The sequence below is a fragment of the Clytia hemisphaerica genome, unplaced genomic scaffold (assembly GCF_902728285.1).
Source record: "Clytia hemisphaerica strain Z4C2 unplaced genomic scaffold, Clytia hemisphaerica genome assembly, whole genome shotgun sequence".
In the NCBI taxonomy this organism is placed as follows: domain Eukaryota; kingdom Metazoa; phylum Cnidaria; class Hydrozoa; order Leptothecata; family Clytiidae; genus Clytia; species Clytia hemisphaerica.
The window spans coordinates 254,380-280,496 of NW_027104563.1; the positions used below are offsets into that span (position 1 = coordinate 254,380).

Genomic DNA, 26,117 nt, shown 5'->3' on the forward strand with positions numbered 1-26,117 from the left:
GGTTTTGTAAGTCTCTGGTTCAACAAATACATCTGTGTTGTCCTCATTTACATGACTTGGTCCTGGTGGTGGAGAGGTGGGTTCGAGATCTGGGCTTTGCAGTCGCAGCTTTCTTGACATAGGAGCTGGAATTAACAGTGATACATATTATAATTAGTAGTTTTTTTACATACTTGAGTATTTATTTTCAATTTACCCTCTCATCAAATTAAAGTATTTTGCCAGTCAGAAGCCACCACACCATGGCTGAAGTTTGTAAATAAATTCAAGAACATTTAATATGATAATTTTTAGTGATTTTGATAAATTTAATGATAATATACCTCTTAAAGGTCTCGATTGATAAGCATCTCTCCTTTGATTTCGTGCTAAAATTTGTCTATGCGGGCTTTGGAATTTCTTAGCGGATGTTGCAGTCTTTTTCTTCGGTGACTGGTTTGTTTTGGGTTTTTGTGGGAATACAGATGGAACATAGTTGAGGGTGAGTACATAGTTTATGATTTTATGGGCGTGACTTTTGAATCCAAGAAATAAAGAAATAAAACCTTTATTCATCTTCATATTACCCTCCTGCACTTGCGCACGTAGGAAAGGTCGATCTACATTCCAATTATGTTTTGTTTTGTGTTTTGTGTGGTCTTTCTTTGAGGTGTGCGCGCGCACGAGAAAATAAACGAAAGAAAATCAAGACGTTGACACGGCAGTATCGCACTAGATTTATTGGAAGTGAAAAGAAATTTCTTTTTTTATCTGACCTCAATTCTCAATGATCAAATTAAGTTTTGTTATGAATGGGATAAATGTTCTTTGAAAAACTGAATCAGCTTTACTTTTTCTGCGCTTGTGACGACGGTGCGTACTGTCAAATAACCTTGACTCAGATTGAGTATAGAGAACCATCATCTTAAAGACAACCCTTTGCATTTTGTGATTTATTGAACCGTTTTTTCTTTGCCAAATTATCTTCAACAAGCAGATTCTCTCTATCTCTTTGTTGTGTTATCTCACACTTTTCAAGCAAATTTTGCAACTAAATTTCGAACCTCCTCCAGAAAGTAACATGTTGTTTGCGATGCTTCTTCCCTTGTTTGGTCTCAAACTAAACAAGATGGGAACCGTAAGTTAATTCAAAGTTAGTTAATAAAATTCAAGTGGTAGAGGCAGTTATCCAAATCAAATCATTAATGTACAATCATTGACAAAACCTATGACAGAAAGCCCAAATATGAGTTCCCTTCCCCCTCTCCCCCCCAAGCAATGTTGTCGAGGCAAGCTAAGGACCGGCCAAGCAATATTTCTTTCCCACCAACATTGTTCGGAGGGGAGGGGGAGGTTATTGCCCTGTGTCTAAATTTGACGGCCAGAAACGTGCCATAATATATTGGCAACGATTGTAGCACAACTGCCCTTGAAAGGAAAATTTGATAATAAAAAAGTAATACCTTTTTAAAAAGACAATTCATAGCTCATCTTATACTTTGTACTAAAATATGTCAAATAAACCAGAGGGGACTCAAACTCAAAACATTCTATGTAAAGCACCAAAAAACATTGAAATTTCCCCTCTTTATGAGTATATTGCGAAATATGAATTATTGCCGACCCAAAAAAATATCAGCGTTTTGATTGGTCGAGATCATCGAGATATTTGCGATACTTGATATTTCTCTAGTATGGAAATATGACCCCGTTGACTTTTGGGGGACTGGGTAAGCGGCGGGAGAAAAATCAAACCAAACCAGCCGAAAAGAACTGACTTTCAGAGAAACTAACTTTGGAGTCAAAGGGAAAAACGCAACAAAAATATTTTCAGATTAACTTTTACTTTATAGTTCTTCCATAAATGACACTAAATTCAAATCAGATGAACTAAGAAATTATAAAACTACTTGAGACCACCCAAATATTTTCAGCTTTTGGTATAAAATTGGTCCGTGTGATAACCAAACAGTTTTTTATCAATGCATACAAAAAAAGATTCTTGAATGTTTGCCAATAAGATTTCTCATAACATAGCAAGGGAAGTGAAATGTCTTGTACCAAATGACGAGTGATTTTTATAAAAGTTCCCTCCTAATTCACGTTCTCGACGAGGTACATCCTTGAATTTTCAATCATTACATCTTCCTTCTAAAATTCGAAACATTTAAAGCTTGACGATAATCAAGAAAGTTTCCAAATTGTTTCGCTCTTGAAAAAGTGTTGTTCTTTAACCATTATTACAAGCATACATTTCCATCATGGAACTCCTTTCCTCTGATATTCTTTTCCATGCATCGAAACAAAAACATAGAAAAAGACTGAATGTTATCAATCTGATTAATCCGATGATGAAGGGTTTCTTCTCTATCGAAACAATACTGTACACCATCTACATTTTGAATTATCAATCTAGAAACTTTCAAATACATCTATGAAAAATCTGCAACTCTTCAAAACAAAACTTCCGGATCGAAAATGATCTAAAATGCTTCTCTGTTTTGCTTTTGTGTGAATACTTTCGAATGTTTTATTGTTCGAATCTAACGTTCGAAGCTACACAGAAGAAAGAAGCAAGGCGGAAGTAAGTTTTAAAACAAAAACAAATTTATACCAGGACAATTTTTTTGAGTCGACAATAAAATAGTTATCACATGACTTCTCGTGCAATACTCGATATTTTACTCGTTCCGAGATTTTACCGATATTTTTCCTCGCCTAAAGGCTCGGAAAAATATTATGGAAAAATCTCGGAACTCGTAAAATATTTCTCGTATTGCACTCGAAGTCATGCGATAACTAGTACATATACTCACGTCTTCAATTTCAGAATCTGATGAACTTGAACTTGGATCAATCTTTGGATAGTTTGACAGACTGTTAAGAAAAGTTTTCTTTTTCGTTGATTGATAAAGACGGGGTTTACCAATAAACTTGTGTTCGTTTATATAGTCGCTGATTGATTAACTCAGATCCTGAATTACTTTGTCACTAAAATCACCAAGAAATCCTTCACATTGATCAATATGGCCATGTTGCTTAGATTTACCATTATATTTTTAAAAAAATATATATTTAAAAAATAATCTTTTAGCATGGTCAAGTACAGTTTCTAGGGGAAGATTGAGTGCCATGGTTTCTTCTCTCACACCTCCTTCAGTCTGTGTTCTAATTTGGGTATAGCTGTTTGATCCAGAATCAGAGTGCTACAGAGTACAGAGTACTATTCAGTACTTTAGAATATTATTTCGTGTAAACTGGCCCTTGTGTAAACTGGCTTTCAAGAAATTGTAAAAGTAAAGTGATAGTCGAAAATTTCGCCTTTTGTACGATTATTTAATAGTTAAAACTAGACGGTTCCCGTCGTCGCAAACACCGGTTAACGGTTTTGCTTGCACATCAAAAGCCTTTAAAATACTATAATGTGGGTTAATTCCTGACATCGTTTTGGCTTAAAATGCCGAATACAATAATAAAAATTATTTTTCTAAACTTTCTACATTAGTCAAAATTTTGTGTCTGTAAGCCTCGATGATATGTTTTTTTAAGATAACGGAAGTTTGTTTTCAATGAAATGCCATAGCGACCCTGTCAAAATTATCGAGGGTACTTGTCGTTGCAGACGCCCAAAGATGTCTGAGGCGGTGAGAGGGTTGCTTCTAGGAAAGAAAAAGCCTTAGTTGTGAAGGAGAGGCTTGCGCTTTGCAATTGAACACTTTTCTCGTTTGTTGGCTTCACATGCGGACAGCTTAAGACCGGCGCATATGCAATGCAACCAACATTGAAACCTTTTTAAATAATGTTAGTCAAAGTTTAATCATCAAACAACAAGGTTGGATTTTGTTGCGTGTGTTGATATAAAGTAATTACAAATAGCAGTGTAGAGTCTTCTCCAATCCGAGTTTTCTACGCTTGTCAAACTTAGCGCGAGACTTTTGTATCGAAGGTGGAAACTCAATTAGTATAGAAGATAAAGAATTAAAAGCCTGAGGTACAAGTCAGAATCGAATAGACGAAAAAATTACCCTTTGAAAGACATCTGGTAGAGTTCAAAGAGAGCAAATTAATCAATGCAAATCTTTTTATACTTACTAGCTATACTAGAACCTTAAGATTTCCGTTTTCTCAAAATTCATTACTAGGGGAAAGTGTTATATATTTGTTCTTATTATATCTTTTAGGTAAACAAAAACCTTACCCTAACAAATACAATAATTCTGCTATTCTTTAATTCTACAGCAACAAGCAAAAGATGCCTCCAGCTAAAAAAATCAGCAGGATCCTGCCTTGACAAAAATTGCTATCTTTGTTTATGTTTCGTAAGTGTGCGAAAGTGAAAGTAGCAGCAACGACACAAAAACAGACATCTCGCATTTGATTGGATATTCAAACTCGATATAATTTTAGATACACTTTTACTTTTTTTTTAAATATGTATGATTTTTGAAAAAAAAGTTTTACTGAAATTTTTTTTCAATAAAATTTACGAGATAAATGCTTCTTTGCGCTGACTAAATAGGTGCCATTCTTCAATGCAGAGCAAAGTCAACATTTTTCGTTGGAGGTAGCAGTTTTGGAAACACTTTTCTGAACATATACAAATTTGCAAATTTGTCCTTTTCCCCTGAAAAAATTCGACTTTCTAAGGACCCCCAGGCTAAAATGACCCTACCCCCTTCAAGCCCCCATAAAAAACTTTTCCCGGCTTTGCCAACATGGAAAAATCTGGTTTTGGAGTCCCAAGGGACCATATGATGGGAAAATAAAATATATTACTTTACCCATATTTACTAATTGTAAGGGTGATCCCACCGGGTGCATGTCACTAGTCCGACACTTTTTAGTCCGACAGTAAAATAGTTCGAATCTATAAAATAAATTTACAATTTGGAAGTCTTTTTTTCCGACGTCACTTTTGTCCGAAAACGAAAGATTTTAGAGTGTCGAATGTTGAATATGGGTTTTTCACTGAGATAATATTTTAATAAAATTTCATTTTGGCGGCATTTTGACATAATTAGAAATAAAGAACCAATCAGGGTTGTAAATCACTAAAGAAGGGTCGTAAAAACAGCCAAATCCAATTTCTTGACTCTTAAAAGCCTAATCCTAACAAGCTTCCCAAAATTTAAGAAAAGTCGGGTTTAGGGGCCTAACCTCAAAATCGGGACTTTGGATTTTTAAATAAAAGATGTGCCTCCTCTTCCGCGATTCATATTTCGTTTTTTATATGTTTTTTTTGACTCGTTGTCGGACAAAATTGTTGTCGGAATACTGTTGCATTCGTCAAATCCAACGTCGGACATTTTTACTGTCGGACTAGAAAGTGTCGGACTACTGACAACCTCCCATCCCACCCACCTATGAGAAGATCTCGTCATTTCGTCCAAGATACAAAGAAAGTTAACTGCCCGGCTAAGCTAACGATAAAATATGTCATATACTTTCCAGAGCACAAGGTAAATAAACCCTTTTCTAAAACTACTAAATTTTGTACTGAGTAACTCAGAGTACGGAAAAAGCAGGATAAATTATCTTTTTTATGACCTGGTTACTTGATTTGTTTTTATTTCTTAAAAACTTTATGCAAGTAAAATGATACTGTACTGAGGATTTTTTTTATTTATATCAATTATTAACATCCAGACACACCGTATGAATTGATACAAGGACATCGAAAATCGGATTTTCTGTCACAATTTTCTAATACAGTTTAGAAAGGCTAAAGCATCAAAAGCCATTAAAGACTCACTCGAAAGAGGAAATGTACCAACGTATTAAAGAGAATAGCAGTAATGACAAAGTAAATTCCGGTCATTATGTTGGAGAGGTTAGCATGGCATATTTAATAAAACTTAGAAAATTACACTTTTAATTAATGACCTTTTTAATCGGATGGAATACCCTGGAATTAATTTTGATACCTGTGGCGGATTAGCGATAAGAGTTTTTTATAGGTACTGCACGTTTTTTTTCGGGGAACATTGATGATACAAAATCATTCTTTTAGCTTGATGGTCTTTGGCAACGTCTTAACCCAGATATCATCAAAAGAATCATAGAATTAACGGATGCAGGAGTTTGTCGTGCAAATGATATGAAAGTCATGTTGGAGGAATCTGAAAAAACGACCTATTCAAAGGGAAAAACTACGAGAGCAACAAACGATTTTGCCCTAAAAAACAGATATTCTAAAATAGACCAAGCAAATCTGATAGAACTGATAAAGAAGTGACAGGCTGAAAACCCTGGTGAGAAGTTTTACCTTCGGAAATATGGTCAAAGAGAGGGGGCAAAAGTTTATGATAAGAACTGTAACTTGATAGATGTTTTGAATGGTATTAAGGAGCAAAGGTTTTTGTTTGTCCACCAAAATCAACATTAAGAACGTCTCATGAAGAGGTATGGGAATGATATCGGATTGCTAGACGCGACAAACAAGACAACAAAATACAAACTCCCTCTCTTTTTCCTCGCTACAAAAACCAAATCATCGGATCTTTTGCTATCCAAGATGAAACGACTGAATCCATTCTAGAAGGGCTTGCAAAATTAAAGGAATGTGACCCGTACTGGAACCCAAAAGTAATGATGGTTGATTATTGTCAAGAAGAAATCGATGCATTACAAGCGCTATTCCCAGGTAATATTTATGACTTCGACATCTATCAAGAAAGCATGGACTGGTTTTTGATTCTTTCATACAAAAGAAGCTTCTATTTATTAATTTTTGTTTTTCTAAAACAATATTTTAAAATTTGCATATGATTTGACAATCGCCATATTAGTTTATCAAAATTTCAGGGTGGAACTATCTTGGTAAATGATTAAATTCTAACATAACCTTTTAGATACTATCATATTACTTTGTGACTTTAATCGGGAACAAGCTTGGGAACGCTGGTCAGGTACAACACAAAACGGAACGACTGGAAAGATGTTTGAAATAGATGAAGAGGACGAAGAAAGATTTTGTTTTCCAGGTGCCGAGACAGCAGAAGAAATGAATATTAGGATGGATTTTCTAAGATCAACCGACGTTTGGAAGAATTCTGAAAAATTACGTAACTGGCTGGAAATCACATGGTTCCCTTGTTGTAAGGTAATTCACATACCTTAGAGATTGAGATTACTTTTTGTATCATTACTCTTGAGCACCTAATAAAGGGGGGGGGGTTCAAAGAATTTTAAATTCTAATAAGCGGGGGACTTAAAATTTCCTAAAATGTCCTAGGTGGAAAATTTTGGAAAAGCAGGCTAACACAGAATTATTTGGGTAAAAGAAAAATTAGTATTAGAATAAGAATGACCTGGGTGGAAAATTGGGTGGGGTACACTTATTAGCGAATATATTATTAAAAGGGGAAACTACCAACATTCAAGTTGATGTTACACTTTCCAATTTTGGATAGATGGGTTTATTGTTATCGCAAAGACCTACTACTGACACTAGAAATAAACACCAACAATGGCGTTGAACGAAAAAACTGCGACATAAAGTACGAATACCTGAAACGTGTAAATGACAAATTTGTTTCTAGTATGTTGACTGTATTGGTTCGCAAATTCTTACCTGAAAAATACAAAGAGTAAAATTCAAATTCTTTATTAATTTTTTTTTAGTAATTTGACAGTAAAAAGACTTTTTTGGAGCATTTAAAAATTATTTTCATTCTTCATAAATTTATGTTGTGGAGTCAATTTTGTACTTCGTGGGTACAGCAAATCAATCCCACAGTTTTTGCATAATCGCCCTCGACGTTTTGTTTAGCATTGCAGAGACAAATTATTAATAGCAAAGGTTTTAGATGTTGAAAAAGCAAAAATTGAAAAATCCTTGGATAATCAATATGAAGTGCAAAGTTTATATTACATTAACGATGAAAATGTAAGTAAAACGTTAAGTAAAAGTCAATGGGCCATTTTAATTAAATGATATAAACTACTTATCTTCTGCTTCCTAGCCTCTAATCCCTTCACATCCTTAATGAAATAAACCAATCTTCATGTTTGATTTAGGTTGCTGGTTCTTGATGCACCAAAAGAAAAGCTCATCACATGAAATCGTAGCCTGGGAATCCAAGCGTTAAACTTTATTAACAGTCTAGTTTATGATATTTTTGCTGCTTGTTTAACAATTGGCCCAGGGAAAAAGACGTTAATAATATGTTGCATCACCTTCTTTTAAAACAAGTGCTAAGTTTTAATAGGTAATTAGCCTTTTTGTTCTCAACTCCTGTAAGGTGGGATGTTTTGGTTATTCGGGCGCGATGATTGCGGGTAGTATACATAGCGGGTGTTAAGAAAAACCCTAATATCGTGGTCGCACGAACCTAGGTTTCTTAGAGAATTTTACGCATCAGGCAGGTGACCACGGTTGCGTATAGATTCTACACACCGAATCAAGTCTGTAAATTCATTGCGCCATTTCACAAACGTGAATGTTGAATTTTCCTTTTCTCACCCGTACGAACTAACTAACAGCCTTAATGGCGGACGAATCTTGAAAGAAGGAGACTGTTTATGCTGCTGATATATCCTGGAAAATCTCACAATCAAATGATTGAAAATCATGAAGGAACCCAACCGAAGATGTTTGGATGTTTATACTAAGGTATGAGGATCATATTTTTCTCAAAAGATTGTTATTAATTGCAAATTTGCCCCATGAAAACGAGCGATTTGAATGTCTTGGCACTTGCTTTATCTCGAGAGACCCTAGCCATAGGCTCAGTTGTTTACATCTACAATTTTGGTGATTTTTGTTTGGAGAATCATGAATAATCAATGCCAATCACAGTTGATCAAAACTGATTGAAGTTAATTGTAACAAGTAGAATTTAATCAAAGATTTTCATTTCTTTGTCTTTGAAGCTTTGATTGATTTTGTTTGAGTTTGACAGCTTCGACAATCACCTTGATCAACTTCGATTGAACTTTGATTAACATAACTTTAATCGATAGCTAAGGCCAGACTGTCAATCGAACAAGTCGAACGCCAAATCAATTGAACGCAGTCAACTAATTTCAATTCAATTGTCAAACGCAATTGAATATTACCAAGAATTTTCTGTTTGATTACTTCGATTAGGTTTGATTGCATTCAATAACGTTCTATTGATTCATTGTATTTTATTTTATTTGCTTTGGTACGATACTTGAGGACTCGGCTGCCCACGCTAAAAAGCCCTAACAGAGTGATCCAATTTAATTTGATCGCAATCAAATTCATCGAACTTAATCGTAATCGAACTAAATCAAAGATTTAATCAAAAATATAGTCAACTATCAATCGAACCAATCTAACCTTACTCGAACGCAATCAAACACAATCAAATATAACCCAGGAATCGACCGCTCAATTGAGATTCAATTATGTTCGACAATCGAATCACAATTAATCAATTATGTTTGCTTGGTTCACACCGAAAGGGTTCAATATGAGGTTTATTTTTTGAGTTCTTTTATTTTTGTACTTTATTTTTACAAGCGTTTAGGTGTTGATACAATTTGCAATGTTTTCGCTTATTATTTTATCATTTTCCTTCAATATATGCACTGTTTTTTGGGACTTATTTGCACTGCTTTTGAGGAATACCGTAAGTTGGTCTAATATCGACATCCATCGTCTATTTCTGACACCCTTCTTTATAGACAGGAATTATATGAAAGCTTGAATCACTGATTAAAAAAGGATTATTCCTGTGACCACTAAGCAAAGAAAACTGTTTTGACGATTTTAGCTGATTAAAAGGGTGCCATTTTAAGGCCGATGAAATTTACAAATGAGTTTACCGTCGTGAACTTACCCAAAAATAGATGCGGCATGATTTCATTATTTATTATTCATTATTTTCCCAACAGCACCTTATCCACCATTTCTGCTAACCATTCTCTTCTCAAAATAAAAAATTTTGCTTCGCTTCAACCCTACGCATGTTTTGCGAACGAAAAATAAAGATCGATTGCTACAGTGGCGCTAGATTTGGCAAAAAAAACTAAAATGGCCGCCAGGGCCGTTAGGCAGATAGATTGGCCCGCTGTAGTTGTAGGATTGAGGGTGGTCACATTTTCTGTAAAAAATTTCTTTGTTTACCCGTGTTTACTCTGGGAAAAAGGTCATGCGTAGAGGGAATCCTGCGTAGAGACGATATTAACAACAATGGAGGTTGTAGTTGTAAAGAAATATAGAAATAATGAAAATTTTAGGAATTTTGAAGATAATGAAATTTTCATGCGGGTGCTTTTTAGAGATGCAGGCGGCACGGTAAACTCATATGTAAATTTCATCGGCCTAAATTTTAATGCTCATTTTGGGAACAATGTAAATTGAATAAAGTCTTCGTTTTAATTTTGAAGAATCTCCTCTCATTTGAGTTATTCTATTTTATGATAGAGAAACCAACAAGCATAATAAATTTTGATGGCAGAGCTGCCCGTAAATCCAATAATTTTTTCAAATGCGTGTAGTTATATGAAAGTATTTTCTCATTTATGTGAATTTGATAATAAGTTATAATAAAAAATAGGAACTTTATACACTATTGTTTAAAAATTGATTTTAGAACTAAAAAATAAAGGTGATAGATCTAATTAAAAAGGTTATAAGTCATAGTATAGAAATATTGTCAATTCAATAACAAGTTATAATGAGATAAAAAATAGGGAACAAAATTCTATGACACAAGGCAGCTCAATCAGAAAAAGAGGAACTGCTCCGTGCTCAATATATGAAATTATGAAATAAAATTGTAAAAATAGTAGTTAGGTTATTCTCTAAAATATTTTTTTCAATTTCTCTTGAAAATCGCCAATATGTGAAGTTAATTACTACCGTTAACTGCTCAAACTTAGGACGATTGGTCGAAATATGAGAATGGTTGATATCTGGTTTGTATTTTCACTTTCTGTTAAATCTCTTAGACAACAAATTTGTTTTTGTGTATTTTTTATTACGCCGCTCATCAAGTCACTCAAATCACTTTGATGAAATGGTGGCCGAATTGCCGTCCATTTTTTTGTCAGATAGTCCCAAGTTAGAGCAGTTGAAGGTATAATGTGATGCAAATTGCAAAGAATTTAAATTTTCACGATAATTAATCCTGCCCTGCATCAGTTCACTGGTATGTGCAAACTGTGTTTAAGAAACTTGTTTGTTAAGAGTAAGGTACTGTAATGCTTGCATGAATATGTCAAGAACAAATACTTTAAAGTAGCTCTTTTATAGATTTAGCACATTTTAATTGATTTATTATTTTACTATATTCCTCTTGGTCAGCTGTTGTTTTTGGTCTCACTGACAGAGATCCATTCTCTTCTAACGCTTTTCTCTCGATTGCCTTTAGTTGCGTCTTGCCATTCACTTCTAGCCCATTCAACTTAACAATGACTTGTGTTGTTATGAATTTGTAATCATCTTTGTAAAATGCTGGGTTCAGTTTGAATTTCCTTCTGGCTACTTCAAATTTGCTAATAACTTCATCATTAGGGAAGAGACTTTTAAGAAGCTCCACTGTTTTTGATCTCTCCGGTTTTGTTTTGGTAATTTACAGTAGTGCTGAAAAGTTAAAATTAAATGAAATATTTTTAGTGTGGATTACTTTCAAAAGGAAGTTGGCCTATTTGATAAACCAAAAAATAAAAAAGTAAATGTCTCTTACTTTCGACCTTTCGACTTGTTGATGTACATGAAGTCTCTGTTATCTGTACTGTGGACTCATTTGAACCTAAAAGTTGATTTGATTAATAACTTTATTTTTTTCATTTGAGACAAACCAAGCATCCAATATTAGCAAACATGTCATATACAAATTGTTGATTTAAGTGAATGGACTTTACCTTTTTTAGCTAGTGGTTGTGGTGGAGTGATCAGTTGTAAACTTTTGAACAATGTAGCTGGTGTCCTTGCCGGCTTACCTTTAATTTGAAAGAAGTCAGTGTTGAGCAAGAAGAATTTTACCCTCCTAATTTTTTTTAATGACTAAGACTTACAAAGTGACTGACTGATTGTCACCCATTAACAAATTTGGCGTGGGCTGTTGAAAAGAATAGATAAATTAGGGACAAAATTGAAAAAATTTACTTGAATCTTTGCTTGATAATGGTGTTTTCAATATGAACAGTGGTGGGGAAGGATCTAAAATTTAGAAGAGATTGATGATGAGATGAGATTGAAGTGATTTTGGATTTACTCACTCTTCTTAAGATGATGGCTTTTTACAAGGATCTGTTTTTGGTACTTCTTTTATATCCTTCTAATATAATCATGGACAACTTTATAGGATAGAGAACCTGAGAGAACTGATTTTTGCTTGTTTCCTGGGTTACTGTCTGGTGACAATATCCTTAAAAAATTATGTTTTGTGAAAGATGAATTTTTATTTGCTAGAACTCGACTAATTGTGGAGTAATTTGTTTTCTGATTATCCAAATTCAACTAAACTAGACTAGACTAAACAAAAACAAAATTTTAAAGATTAATTTTCTTTACCTTCTTTTTCAGGTGAAGTTTGGATTTCCCCATCTTCAACATCTACTGTTTCATTAAGAAAAGAAGAGCAAAATAAAGTAACATGATGAAAGGATGCAACAGACAAAAGGTTTAAAAATATTGTTTATATACTACTGGTTCAGACCCAGAGCTCGGACTGAGGTTGGATAAATTCATCTTGATCCTTTGGAGAACCTGAACATTTCGAATTACCAAAAATATTAGGCTCTTTTTACTAGCGTGAACGAGGACAGGCCACTACATTCTATTTTGGAAATTGCTCATTACTTACCAACTTTTTCAGGTGATTTTAAAGTACGGTCATGGCTTTCTTCAACAATCATTCTGTCTTCAACTTCCATGCAATGTTCATCATTGATCTCTTCAACAGTCATACCTTAGGTAAGAGGAAAAAACTTCTGTATAATGGGGCCCCCCCCAGCGGTTTGCGTGAATGCGTGAATGGGCATTTTCGGATGCGTGAATGCGTGAAAATTGGAAAAAAAAATGCCTGATTGCGTGAATTGAAAAAACTTGCGTGAACGTGAAAATTGACTTTTTGATTGCGTGAATGCGTGAATCTGGGCTATGTCGTTCTTGAATATGTGAATTTTCCCTTTTTTCCACCGATCATGTGCAGTTTTCCCGATTTTCCAATGTTTCCCCGATTTCCTGAAAAATCGGGTTATTGCGTGAAACTGGAGGAAAATTTGCGTGAATGCGTGAATTTCGAAAAAAAATTGCGTGATTGCGTGAATTGAGGGTCCGCTGGGGGGGCCTCTATAATATTTTGGTAGAAAAAACAAATGAGCTTAAAGGGATTATCAGATGATTTCTTATATTTGACTAAGAGGATTCCTTTTATGGTCCTAAAATTTCAAGGACCATAAAGGTATCTCTAAGCCAAATATAAAAAAATGATGTGATAATCTCTTAAAAGTCTTTAAAGTATTGTTTAAAAATGAGTACACAGACTTGTTGGAAATTGTTTAAATACTTACCAGAATTAGCATCACTTCCATAAAAATTGAACAATCCTCTTTTTACGTTTGAGGTTTGACGTGTTCGTAATTTTGGAACCACCTAGTAATAAAAAAATGGTACTGTACTAATTTCCTTGGCAATTTTTTGTCATTTTAATGTCATGCTGTGTGAAAGTTTGCAGATTTTAATTTCAGAAAGTTAAGATAAATTTGTTGCTCGTTAAAGCAATCAATATGGGGTCGTCCACATAGTACGTACGCACTAAAGGGGATGATGTAGTTATTCAAATAATATTACCTTGGGTTTTGCAAAAGGATTAGGAGTTTCTAAGGATGACAAAATTCGTTTTTGGCCTGATTCCGATATATGAACAAATGCTGGAATATCTTTGTCTTCGATACGTTTCCAAATTTCAGACAGGTAGCTAAAATAAATAAAAAATCCACGTTTTCAGGCTATTTCAGTTTTTTACAGAAATATAAACTGCCTATTAATATGAAATCACAAAGTAAACTAATACTTACTTGTACTCATTTTTAATTGATGAACTCCTAAAATGATGGATTGGTGGATAGTCTACTTCACTGGTGACATCAAACAACTCAATTCCTTCTCTGACTTCTTTCCAGCAATGATGACTCATGAAATCGCTCACAATCTCTAGAAAGGCCTGCCAGTCGGCAGGATGCTCTTGAAGTAAACTGAAGGGGACAACTGTGTTAACTCTTTCTTGTTTTAGCTTATCACCATGAAGACTGATGTTGTTTCGTTGTGTCGTCGATTTTGCGCCTCCGAGATGCTTCTTCCAATCTTCTCGTACTTGAGATCTAATCAAGCACGTTGAGATGACGTTCTGTGGATGATGGTTTGTGCATTTCTTGGCAACATCCTTCATAAAGGTAAACGCACGCTCCTCATTTTCTGTGTTGCTTGATGATAGTGCCATGATTCTATACTGAATTGGAGCATCTCTTACCAGTTCTAGCTCGTATTGACCAAACAGCTTTCTTGATGTCAGCTTTTTGGGTGGATGAAGTAGTCTTTTTACCAACATAGTGTGCAGAAAGGTTACAGTGTGCAAACGAAATACTTTTTGCATCGATCTATCTTTCTCATCGGCATAAGAAATCTCGTTTATTTCGGACAGTTGCCTTAACAAGAGGATATACTCGGGGTTGACGTCTCCACTCTGGAGGCAGCCAACCATGTCAACCAGGCTTTGCCGATAGTCCCTACCCCGTTTGACTTCTCTTCCATCAAATGATGCATCTAGTGCAGCCTCGAACGTCTGAAAGGAAAAAATGCCCATGTTTACTGTGATAATAATTTTACGATAATAAAATATTGTATAGCCATAACATTTCAACATTCATTTCGTTTAGCCTGAATTTGCTGATAGCATATGTGTATCCAAGCCTGGCTATCGGCAGACAGTGGCTTACAAATAATAGGCATCTTGACTGACTCATTTTTTCAATATTATGTTTTACTTAAGCATTAAATTTAATAATTACTCCTTTTTGCTCTTTATTCAGGTGACTTGGAATCTCTGCGAACAGATTTTTCGTGTGTCCACCAGTTCCGTGCAGTGGTTCGTATCCCAACACTTCGTAATTCTCCAAACCTACGTCTGCCATACTAGTGAGGCCACTGCCGTACAACAAGAAAGGCAGATGATGAATTCCGGCGTACTGGTCTGCGAGTTTGCTTCGAAGGACTTCAGCTTTCTCATCGCCTTTGAGCTGGACGCGTCGATCCATCAAATCTTTTACGACGGCGTTGAGTTTGATATTTCCGAGAACGTTCAAGGATTTCTTCTCGATTGACGTACATCCGTGTCTAAGAGCATGAAAATACATGAACATTTTAAATATATTCATATTTTTACTTTTAGTTGTGTCGTTTTTAACTCTTTCTTCCTAGTATTTCACCTGACCTACACGCTTCATTTCTTTTCAAGACAATTAAATTTACCCTGTAGACTTCAGAATGTCGATCTTATCTTGGAGCGTCAAGTGCTTTGCATTCAATTTATGCGCCACATCCATTGTCCTTGAAGATTTGATTTTGCTCGTCCATGAGAAATAGTGACCTCCTTTCTGATGACCAGCCTCTATTTGACATGCCGGTGCGTCACCTAGACCATTACATAAAGGATAATGTTATGAAAGTTTGTCGGAGAAGTGAATCGGCATCATTCTCTAGTCAAGAATTAAGTGAGAGCCTTACTATTTTGTTGCTTATAAAAAAAATTGCGTGTAAGCCAAGCGGGCGGTGCGATAGGCAACTTTAAGCTTTCTCCAGCAAAAAAATTTGACTTTTTAAATTTCGTGCCGATGGATAGGATCTAGCATTTTAATTGTTTTCGGAGCACGAGATAAAAAAAAGTAGGCGGCAAACGCTATTTCACATCTCTCAAACCGGTGAAATTGCATATTTTAGTCACGTGACTTTGGTAGGAAATCCTTCCAAACCTAGGATTCACTTTTCGGTAAAAGCCGCAAATCTAGCCCTTCGGGCTTTACAGATCTGTGGATATGCCTCTAACAAATACTTAATCTTGAGACTACTTCTTCATTGCCGTCTAACTTTTACGCCTTTAAATTCTACTGTTTGGACTGATCCTAGACCACAGCGATAATATCTGATAAGTTAGCTTGCCTTTAAAAAATCTAATACTATCGGTGATGGTTACGCCGTTGACTTTGCATTCTTTATTATTCCACGCAAGAATATCTTCCAATCTGGTATCACTGTACATAAGTTGGTTTTCTACACTAGAAGGACATCGTGCAAATAGATACGGACATGGTTTCTCAATCTCCGCCTGAACTGATTTCGTCTCTCCTGTAAAAAATATTATTGTTAACTGATTACTTTCTCGAAAATTTTTAAAACTCAGATTTCAATAGACAAGTGTGGGTGGACAAACATTTCCACAAGGTAATCTGATAAAAAATTTCAAGGGGACGTTTTTCATTATTCCAAGGGGTTCTGATTTTAGTTCATCCTCACTTTAAAGCCAGTAAGGTACAAAACTAATTTTTTCAAGTTTTTAATGGAACGGTCCAATTTAGAGGCAAAAAATCATGATCTCTGGGTCAAATTTATCGAAATTATATGGATGATTTTGAAAATTCTTTTGTTAGGGCCTCATCCTCATACAAAATCGGGAAAATATTGCCACCTGCAAAATTAAGTCCCCTCGGAATTTTTGGATTTCGCGGATAGGCCCAACCGCAAAATTTTATCCCATTAAAATTGAAAGTATATAATTTGAAACTGGGCGAAAAATTCGCAAAATACTTTAGGCGTACAAACAGTACGGAGCTTTCTTAAATTACTGATAGTTTTCCAATAAGATTTATCCTCAATTTCCTCAATACCCCTTCTTATATCCCTAATAATACTGAAAAAGGAGTCAGCACAATATGTCACCGAAAAACTAAAACCCCTCTAATTGTTGATGAGCATATTGCATTCCTCCAACTTGAAAACACTTCTCGTGAACTCTTTAAAGATGCCAAAATTCGTCAAAAATTAAATTTGATAGACTGGGAGCCGTTTATAGCATTTTCATTGAAAGCTAGCGGGAAATTTATATGGTCGATGGCAGCCAAAATAATCTTTGCCCATATTTAGGCTGTATATTGCCGGTATAGGCCGTGAAATCTCCAAAAACTTTGTGTCCGAAAGGTTTCGTTTAAAGTCGTTTTTTTATACTGCTGAGCAAGTTAGACAAAAACAAGTGATACTTTGATGGACCTACCTGGATTATGCATTTAACACGTTTATAATTGATATCTACGTGACGTGACCATTAAACAATCATTCAGAACACAAATAGTGACGATCTATTAAAATTAGTCGTTTGTTTCTTACAAAAAAAACGTTTAGAAACCAAAATTTCATGCTCTTGTTCTTTCATATTCAAGACTTCGTGAGCAAAAAAACATCTCCAAAAAATTGAGTAATTTGGCTAAGAACATTGACGTATGTTTATTAATAGTGATTCTTATTGATCAAGATGCTTTTTTTGAGCTGAAAAATTCATTTAAAAACAAAAGTCTGCTTGAGCCATCTTTTATCTACTTTCATACAAAAAATCAGAAAAAAACAATGGTCCAATATTTCACTAAGTCCAAAAAACCCTTTTATGGCCGTTTTTTTAGCTGAAATTTACCCAAATTTTTTTTCTCCAAAAATCGGGCTCCGTCACATTCGAGGATTTATAGTTATGCATCTTTGTGCAAAAAATCGTAAAAAATGAAAGAGCCAATCAATCTAATACCTAAGCAATTGATAATGTGCTTATAAAAAATATCGAATTTGGCCAGTTTTTCTATAAAAACACGCCAAGCAACCCAAATTTCCTGTCTAAACACACATATTCTTCTAAAGTAAGCCCTCATGAGCAGAAAAAACATCTATCTCATAAAAAAATTGAGTAATTTGACTAAGAACATTGATGTATGCTTATTAATAGTGATTCTTATAGATAAACATGCGTTTTTTGAGCCAACAAAATTTTTTTGCAAAAATCTGCTTGAGCCATCTTATACCTATGATGGTACCCTACTTTCGTGCAAAAAATCAGAAAAAATTAATGATCCAATTTTTCACAAAGTCCAAAAAACCCGTTTTTTAGCCGTTTTTTTGGCCCAAATTTGCCCCAAAAATTTTTTTTTCGAAAATCGGGCTCCGTCACATTTTGGCCATTGCCATTTTGCATCATTGTGCGAAAAATCAGAAAAAACTAATGAGCCAATCATGAGAAAAGCTGGTAACTAACGGACGGACAGACGGACAAAGGTTAATTTATAGGACCTCCACCGGGGTAGGTCCAAAAAGCATTTTGATAATGTCCGAGCATGGTAGAGTGTGAAAGTTTTTGATTAAAATAGACTCAAATATCAGGGTAAAAATCAGCCGAATCGTAATAGTCTAAGGATAACTTCAGGGTAAGTTCTGACGGTCCGTCTCATTTTTCCGATAGATATGTTTCCGATAGATATGCTTCCGAAAGATCCTAATGAAAGTAATACTTCTATGGGTGACCACACTTGTTTTTGAAATAATACGAAACTCAAAACTCAAAATAAAGCAAAGAATAATAAATGTTACAACAACAATTTGTTTTTCATGTAGTGGTATTTATTTACGGAGCAGACTGTAACAGCTCACGTCAATCACGAATTTTAATAAAATAAAGAGTTAAAGATAATGAAGAACCATATAACTACCTGTCTTAAGATTATATTCATCATCTGTGTAATAAATGGCTCTGTCATACACTGTCGAAAACATGATTAGTAAATGGGACGCGTTTGAAATCGGCGAGCCATCGTGCCAACAAGCTTGAGTTCTTCGACGCTGGAACGATTTCAGCTGATCGATCGTGCCAAAGGGTTCCTCAATTCGATTGAATTCCCCAGATATCTCTTCTTCGGTTACAGTTTCGTAGAACGAGTCGGAATTTAAACGAAAGTACGGTCGCTGTAAATTGTTCATAGTTTCTCTAACCCAAGATATCGGGAACTTGCGCCCTGAAGCAAAAAAAAATATCATTAAATACACCCCTGTCTCACAGCCCCGGTGGAACTTTTGAAATCCAAACGAGGATAGATTGACATTTTTAAAACAAGAAATTTGGGCCAAGTTTTAGTTTAACTTTCTATTTGTTATACCTGTAAATAATTGTTGTAAATTAATAATGGGATACCTGATACTTCGAAAGTCTTAATCTTTATCTCATCACCGTCCAAATATAAACATTGATACGTTTGTGGAACTATCAGCTCTCCGAGTGAGTATCGTCCCTACGAAAATCGAATTTTTCTTTTAAAACATGGCTTTTACATCTACAGGTAACAAGTTTTTCAAAAAGAACATTTTTTTGCCATGGTTATAACTTATCTATTCTTCAAAAATAGTGATATTTTTAAAAATAAAATCACTTCAACAAAAAATATCCAAAAAATAATTTTCAAAGAAGAACCAAAAATATTATTATGGTTATGAAAATAACTTACTTCAAGAATCATCTTTGCCAGGCGTTTATTGATTTCTTCAGTTGATTCCTCTATGGGCATTGGTGCATCCTTATAACACCTGGGAAATAACGATCAAAGCATAATTTAAAGCACAGAATGACAAGATGTTAAAAGTGGTGATTATATTTGACTTTTCCTTAGCTGAGGTTCATTTTTCCCATATTACCGTGAAAAATTTACATAAAAATAATTTATAGACCACGTCAAAAACAACCCGGTTAATAATTGGATATATAACTAACTTTAACTTTTTCTTGCGTGTTTTCGTTCCACCGCCACGAACTTCTAGATTAGATAAATCCACTTCATGCATATCGAGGTACTTTTCAACCACTTGACCAGCGTTTCCGGGACGAATACCTATACAAATTAAAAAAAATATCAGTTATCGATACATTATTAAATATTGTTTTACCAAATTAAATTCTAACAATCGAATATACCAGTTACACAATTCCACCATATGTAAAATTTCTTACCACTGCTATTCTTTACACCATATCTTTTAGCCAGGTCTGTGAAATCAATTCTTCCTGGGCGTGGTAATTCATTAGCCTAAATAAAGGTAAAAAGAAGTTTGATCAAAAGCGACTAAAAGTAACTGTTGTAATAAAAAAGAAGGTGCTAAAGTGGACTTCCCCCACTTCCCCACTTCCCCATTTTAGTGATTTTTAGAAATAATATAACATGTCCTTGTGTACAATAGATTAAACCTCTTTCAACAGTCCTTCCCAATCATCACATCTGTAATTATCCAAATGACCAACATGATCTAATGGTCTTTTCAAACCCTTAGCAATCTTATCATTGTTCGCTTCAGTGCGTGCTTTAGCGACCCCATAACTTTCCAAACTTTTTGTCGTGCGAATGTTTGAGCGTGTCGTCAATGAGGTTGCACCTCCAAAAGCACTAAAAAAGATGGAATGTGGAATTAATTGTAGAAATTCTTGTTCAACAAGTTTTTTAAGATGTTCGGGGTAATCCATTCTTTAAGGTATGTGGAAACCTTTTTTTCAATTTTTTTGTCAAAGAAAATTTTTTCAGACATAGTGGGATTTTTATCATAAGGAAGAAAATATTCCTAGCTTTCAGATAATATTTACTTTTACTGTATAAACATTTTATTGTTCTAAAGATACGACCAATCGTTGAGAATCTATCAAGAAAAGATGTCCACATACCCTAAGAAAAGTCATTTAAATTAGAGAAAACATATTAGGCCAAAGGCAATAACTCTCCACAAAACTTTTTTAAGAAGGATTCTTCACAAAATTTAACCAGCTGTAGGCTCCACTTTTCTTTAACTAAAGGAATCAAGATTAGATTGATTAAAATTTACTCGTTACCTTTAGTAACAACTCTCACCGGGTTTAAAAATAGATAGTTTTGACAAACCTGAACACTGATGTTTCTTTCCATTGGCTTTCAATATTTTTAACAATCTGTTTTGATAACTTGTTTTCTGTCTTTTTATCCTCCAAACCTTTAAGTCTCTCAAATTCACTTTCGAAAGTTTTACCAAATTTACCCTTGAATTCTACATTTAGTTTTTCCACAGTCTCATTTGTTGCCTGAAAAATCTTCATTTCTGGTGTAACTTTTTTCTGTAAGCCTGCCTTTGATGCTACTTTGGAAGAAACTTTATCATGTGGATTGTAAATACATACAATCTTGTGCATAATATAATGAGACTTTTTCTATCTAGTTGATCTCAAAACAAGTGAAAATCCTCCCCCCTGTTTACAAAGCTGTGGTGGTTGTTTTGCTTCTGCACAGGACCAGCTTTGTAGACTGGGGAGAAGGGTTTTTCTAAAGAATAGTGTGGATTTCAAAAAAGTCCCATATATTTTGAACTTGATTGTCTTTATTTTTTGAAGGACTTAGCAAATTTGCGGGTAATCATCTCCCGCAATCCTTGACTTTTACTGATACTTTTCACTCCTGCTTTGATTTTACTGAAGGGAGCTTACATTTTACAAACTTTTTTGTTTATGACGTCATGCATAATTAATGTGATTTGGTAATTTATGCAAATTATGTCATTTTTCTTGGTGTTCAGTGTACATAATGTTTATACTTAGTTAAATTTAGCGACACAAATTTGAACGTTATATTTTTGTTTATAGTGTGTTCGAAATAAATAATTTTAGTATTTTTATTCCCGGTAAAAGCCTGCGGGGGATCTGCGTTCTGGTAGAATCAAGCATAGTAAGTTTAGCGGGAATATGTTCTCTCGAGAAAGAAAAGGAATTTGTGACAGTTATTTTATCGTATTCATTTTTCTTATATTTTCAGCATATAAATATTAAAAATGGTCGTTTGGGAGAACTTGGCGGTCTTTTGAATAACTTTATAGTGCGACATTGGTTTCCTAGAGACAATAGAGCATAATTTGTTATTCAATAGACTGTCGAGTTCTCCGAAATAGTATAAACAAAAATAAAATGGCAAAAACAATGAAAGGAAAGAGAAAGAAGATGACTTATGCACAGTCTTGCCAACTACGAGCCCTTGTTCAATATGGAAAAGTCAAGGTACCGCAGATTCTACGCAATGAAGGCAACAGGTTTCCCGGCTTCAAAGGAATTCCCAGATCAACTATGTATCGTCACAGTCAGATACCGCTGGATGGAAACGAACCTTTTGACAAACGAAAACAAAACCCTGGCCGAACACCTCTACTTAATGAAAGGGACTACCGCGCTGTTAAACGACAGATCAAAATTCTACGTACATTTGAGGGAAGCTTCAGCTCAAAGAGACTTCAGCTATCGCTACCAGAAATTCAGCAAAAAGCTTCAAACTCGACATTCAGGAGACATTTAGGAAAAATTGGCTATGGATACCGAAGCACCCGGCGTAAAGGTATATTGAAGCAGAAAGATCTGAAATCACGCCTCGACTATGCAAAGCGAATCAAAAGGTTAGGGCTTGGCCTTGAATTTTGGAAACAAGGCATTAGCTTTTATCTCGATGCAGTAGGCTTTATTTATAAGCAGAACCCTTTGGACCAGGCACGTGCTCCCACATCACGGGAATGGAGAAGAAGAGACGAAGGACTCACTTTTGGATGTACGGCCAAAGGCCAAAAGGAAGGCTCTACCCAAATCAAGTTCATGGTGGCGATATCTTTTCAACAAGGCGTTGTGCTCTGTGAACAATACGAAAACCGCCTTTGCGGTAGGAAGTTTTCTACAATGATTAGAAAGAAATTCCCTGTCGCTTTTATGCTATCAATAAACCCCAAATCCAAACGTGTTCTACAGGATGGATGCCCAGTTCAAAATTCAAGGCGTGCCAAACGTGCTTTGGAAAAACTTGGTGCTCACTTGTTTTGTATACCCGCCCGCTCTCCAGATCTCAACCCGATCGAAAACTTCTTCCATTTAGTGGGGAAAGAGATTCGCAAAGAAGCTATTGACAAACAAGTAACTCATGAAACAAAAGAGGAGTTTGCGATGCGGGTTAAAAATATCCTATTGAATTACCCGAAAGATAAAATAGACAAAATTATTTTGTCGATGGACAAACGCATTGAGGCAGTAATTGCCAATCATGGCCAGCGTACAAAGTATTGATTTTGAAAAGTTGACATGGTTACTGGTGAAATGGTTGTGTATATTTACATTTTTATAAATATTGCCTGATTGATCTATTTTTAACAATTTTTTGGCTCAAATTCTTTAGGAGGGAATTCTAAAAGCAACGGTAAACGCCCCGTGCACCGTTAAAATAAGAAGATTGAGATTATTATTTATTATTAATGGTAAACACCCGTTTACCGTTGCATTTAGAATTCCATCTTTGGCACTGAGGTAAAAAAGCCAACCGATCTTTGAAATTAGAAAAATCACGACCATTTCGAAGAAATTATAAGAAAACGCTGAAGTTTTGGAAAATTATAAAAGACACGACTGTTTAGGGAAATTATAAGAAAACGCGGAACTTTAGGAAAATTATAAAAGACACGACCCTTTCAGGAAACTATAAGAAAAGGCCATAGTTTTGTGAAAATTATAAAAGACACGACTGTTTAGGGAAATTATAAAAAAACGCAATATAGTTTTGGAAAATTATAAAAACACGATAATATGCAAAATTAATTATGGGTCAAGCAATAGAGAATTATGCGTCAAGCAAGAGTTTAGCAAAACAAGCCCCACAAGGAGTAATGTTATAATTAGCAGCATCCCGGTCAAATACATGCTTGAAGTTTAAAATATTCCACCGCATGTCCATTTGGTTGGTTTCTCCCTCATCAAATTCTCCGTTAACAATTCGAACAATTTTCTTCTCAGCAGTTGCAAAAATGGGTTGTCTTTTTGTCCAAAGGAGGTCCGTTGAAAATCGATTTTTAGGCCTGGCAATATTGACAGGGAAACCTTCGAGAAGATTTAGAAAAAGATTCCATGCCATTACCTTTTGTTCCCCATCCTTTTCATACCTTAAATCGTTCAAGAAAACAATTTCTTTCTCAGGAGCACCCACCCAGTTATAATTTCCGGGGGACGGTGTCATAAAACAATCAAAAATTTCAATCAACGGCATTAACATAAAGGACTTAGCACAATTACTTTTCCCACATATCATCAGATTATAGCCTTTGCTTCTGCCATACCACAGGGCGTTCAATACAAGCTCTGTAAACCTACCGCGTGATATATCGTTCAAACGTAGCACCTCCAATGCACTAGAAAGCCAAAGACCGTTGCATAGTTCCCTAGTGACAGGATGTTTAGCGCACTCACCATCTTTTGCTTGACGTAAAATTTCAAGCCTTGACATATTTTCACGGATTGCCTCATCCTCAACCAGTTCTATACCTACTACGGTTGAAATTTGCTTGGTCATAAAACTTTGGTCAGGATGAGTGTAAAGATACCCTCTCAAATCAGTTTTACCCTCCTTTGCTTGGGCATGGGCTAGAGAGAACAGTTCTTTAACCGACTTGATACCATTTTCTCGGATGATATTTCCCACATCTTCCCGGCCTAACTTGGGTGGCAAATTACTCTTCTTGCGCTTTGGAGGTGCTTCACTACTATGTTGAGCTTGGGCACGCTTAGCCTCTGTTGCCTTTGTTGTTCTGGGTGGGTTTGACAAAATAACGTGTCTAGGACTTGTTACATAGTGGGAATCAAACTTAACAACATATGAAAAGGCATCATGATAATTACTATGCCATTCTTTAAAGTCAAGATCAATGTTATATTTAGTTTTGATTGCATTGCGAACTTCCTTAAACCGTCGTGGTTTCTTTAATTTCAAAGCGAGGTGGTAGTGAATGCCATGATTTCGGTGCAATTCTGCTGATACAACCCACTTCTCTGAAACAGAATCATTTCTGTCAAATTCTTGGACCACCATATTGGCAAAGTGCTCGCGTCCCGGGACTTTCACAACATCAGCCTGAGAGTACGTAATCAAGTATGCTTCACGTGGGTTTTTCTTTTTGTTCTTATTGCTATTTTCACCTTTGCCTTTTGTTTTGTTTGGTTTCTTGGAACGGGAACTTCTTGCAGTGGCGCTAGTGTCTAGACCTTGCGCTGATGTTGTGGAAACCTGGGAATCACTGTCTCGTCCAAAGGCAGCATCATACGATTCAAGGTCTCGGTTTGGTACAGGGGTAGAGGCGTTTAAGTTGACCACGCATTGCGATAAATCACTTGTGTCATCCATTTGTAATTTTTAGTGACAAATACAGAGAAATTTATTGAAATTTTTTTATTTGTAAAAGGTTTGTAAAATTGGCACTACCTCTTCAGAAAAGATCAGATTACTCTTTGCTTACTTTTTAAATGGTGTGAAAGGGTTGTAAAATTGCCACTCCCCCCTGAGAAAGGATCAGATTACCCTTTGTTTACATTTTTTTCCCGCCATTTTTAGTCTGCCATCTTGTTGCTAGGGACTCTAATTTCGTTGCTATGCAAGCACACGGCTTTTTTCTGGCGGGAAGAAGCCATGATAGCCATTTTTAAAAAAAAATTTCGCATGTGGTGGGGAAAGCTCTTTCAAATTTTTTTTTAAAAATTCAGACAATCTTGTGCATAATATAATGAGACTTTTTCTATCTAGTTGAGCTCAAAACAAGTGAAAATCCTCCCCCCTGTTTACAAAGCTGTGGTGGTTGTTTTGCTTCTGCACAGGACCAGCTTTGTAGACTGGGGAGAAGGGTTTTTCTAAAGAATAGTGTGGATTTCAAAAAAGTCCCATATATTTTGAACTTGATTGTCTTTATTTTTTGAAGGACTTAGCAAATTTGCGGGTAATCATCTCCCGCAATCCTTGACTTTTACTGATACTTTTCACTCCTGCTTTGATTTTACTGAAGGGAGCTTACATTTTACAAACTTTTTTGTTTATGACGTCATGCATAATTAATGTGATTTGGTAATTTATGCAAATTATGTCATTTTTCTTGGTGTTCAGTGTACATAATGTTTATACTTAGTTAAATTTAGCGACACAAATTTGAACGTTATATTTTTGTTTATAGTGTGTTCGAAATAAATAATTTTAGTATTTTTATTCCCGGTAAAAGCCTGCGGGGGATCTGCGTTCTGGTAGAATCAAGCATAGTAAGTTTAGCGGGAATATGTTCTCTCGAGAAA

At 35.2% G+C, this 26,117-nt stretch overlaps 1 protein-coding gene and 3 long non-coding RNA genes across 5 annotated transcripts; 1 reads left to right on the top strand and 3 right to left on the bottom strand.

Annotated features, from left to right (window-relative positions):
• Nucleotides 1-8,411: 8,411 nt before the first annotated feature.
• Nucleotides 8,412-15,309, top strand: LOC136823353 (uncharacterized). 2 transcript variants are annotated; one of them, XR_010849013.1, is made up of 5 exons: nt 8,412-8,593; nt 12,482-12,578; nt 12,774-12,871; nt 14,193-14,352; nt 14,989-15,309. It is a non-coding gene; the product is annotated as an uncharacterized lncRNA (long non-coding RNA). The 2 variants fall into 2 exon arrangements; XR_010849012.1 differs by having other exon boundaries at nt 12,482-12,871.
• LOC136823345 (uncharacterized) lies at nt 11,640-12,117 on the bottom strand. Its single transcript, XR_010849008.1, has 3 exons — nt 12,062-12,117; nt 11,818-11,895; nt 11,640-11,705 (listed from the first exon to the last, which is right to left on the bottom strand). It is a non-coding gene; the product is annotated as an uncharacterized lncRNA (long non-coding RNA).
• A 114-nt stretch (nt 15,310-15,423) lies between the features above and the next one.
• Nucleotides 15,424-19,791, bottom strand: LOC136823335 (uncharacterized). The gene is made up of 5 exons (XM_067079513.1): nt 19,749-19,791; nt 19,486-19,564; nt 19,176-19,272; nt 18,697-18,999; nt 15,424-15,590 (listed from the first exon to the last, which is right to left on the bottom strand). The coding sequence occupies exons 2-5, from the start codon at nt 19,543-19,545 to the stop codon at nt 15,424-15,426; spliced, it is 627 nt and encodes a 208-aa protein (XP_066935614.1). The 5' UTR covers nt 19,546-19,564; nt 19,749-19,791.
• Nucleotides 19,792-19,807: 16 nt separating this feature from the next.
• LOC136823354 (uncharacterized) lies at nt 19,808-20,437 on the bottom strand. The gene is made up of 3 exons (XR_010849014.1): nt 20,220-20,437; nt 19,986-20,061; nt 19,808-19,866 (listed from the first exon to the last, which is right to left on the bottom strand). It is a non-coding gene; the product is annotated as an uncharacterized lncRNA (long non-coding RNA).
• Between the last annotated feature and the right edge of the window lie 5,680 nt (nt 20,438-26,117).

Excerpts from the sequence above, each read along its gene's own strand:
- LOC136823335 (XM_067079513.1), bottom strand. The coding sequence starts at position 19,545 with ATGCCCATAGAGGAATCAACTGAAGAAATCAATAAACGCCTGGCAAAG. Across the intron at positions 19,273-19,485 it reads TGGCAAAGATGATTCTTGAA|GGACGATACTCACTCGGAGA; the intron begins GTAAGTTATTTT and ends CGATTTTCGTAG. Across the intron at positions 15,591-18,696 it reads TGAATATAATCTTAAGACAG|GTGACGCACCGGCATGTCAA; the intron begins GTAGTTATATGG and ends GTAATGGTCTAG.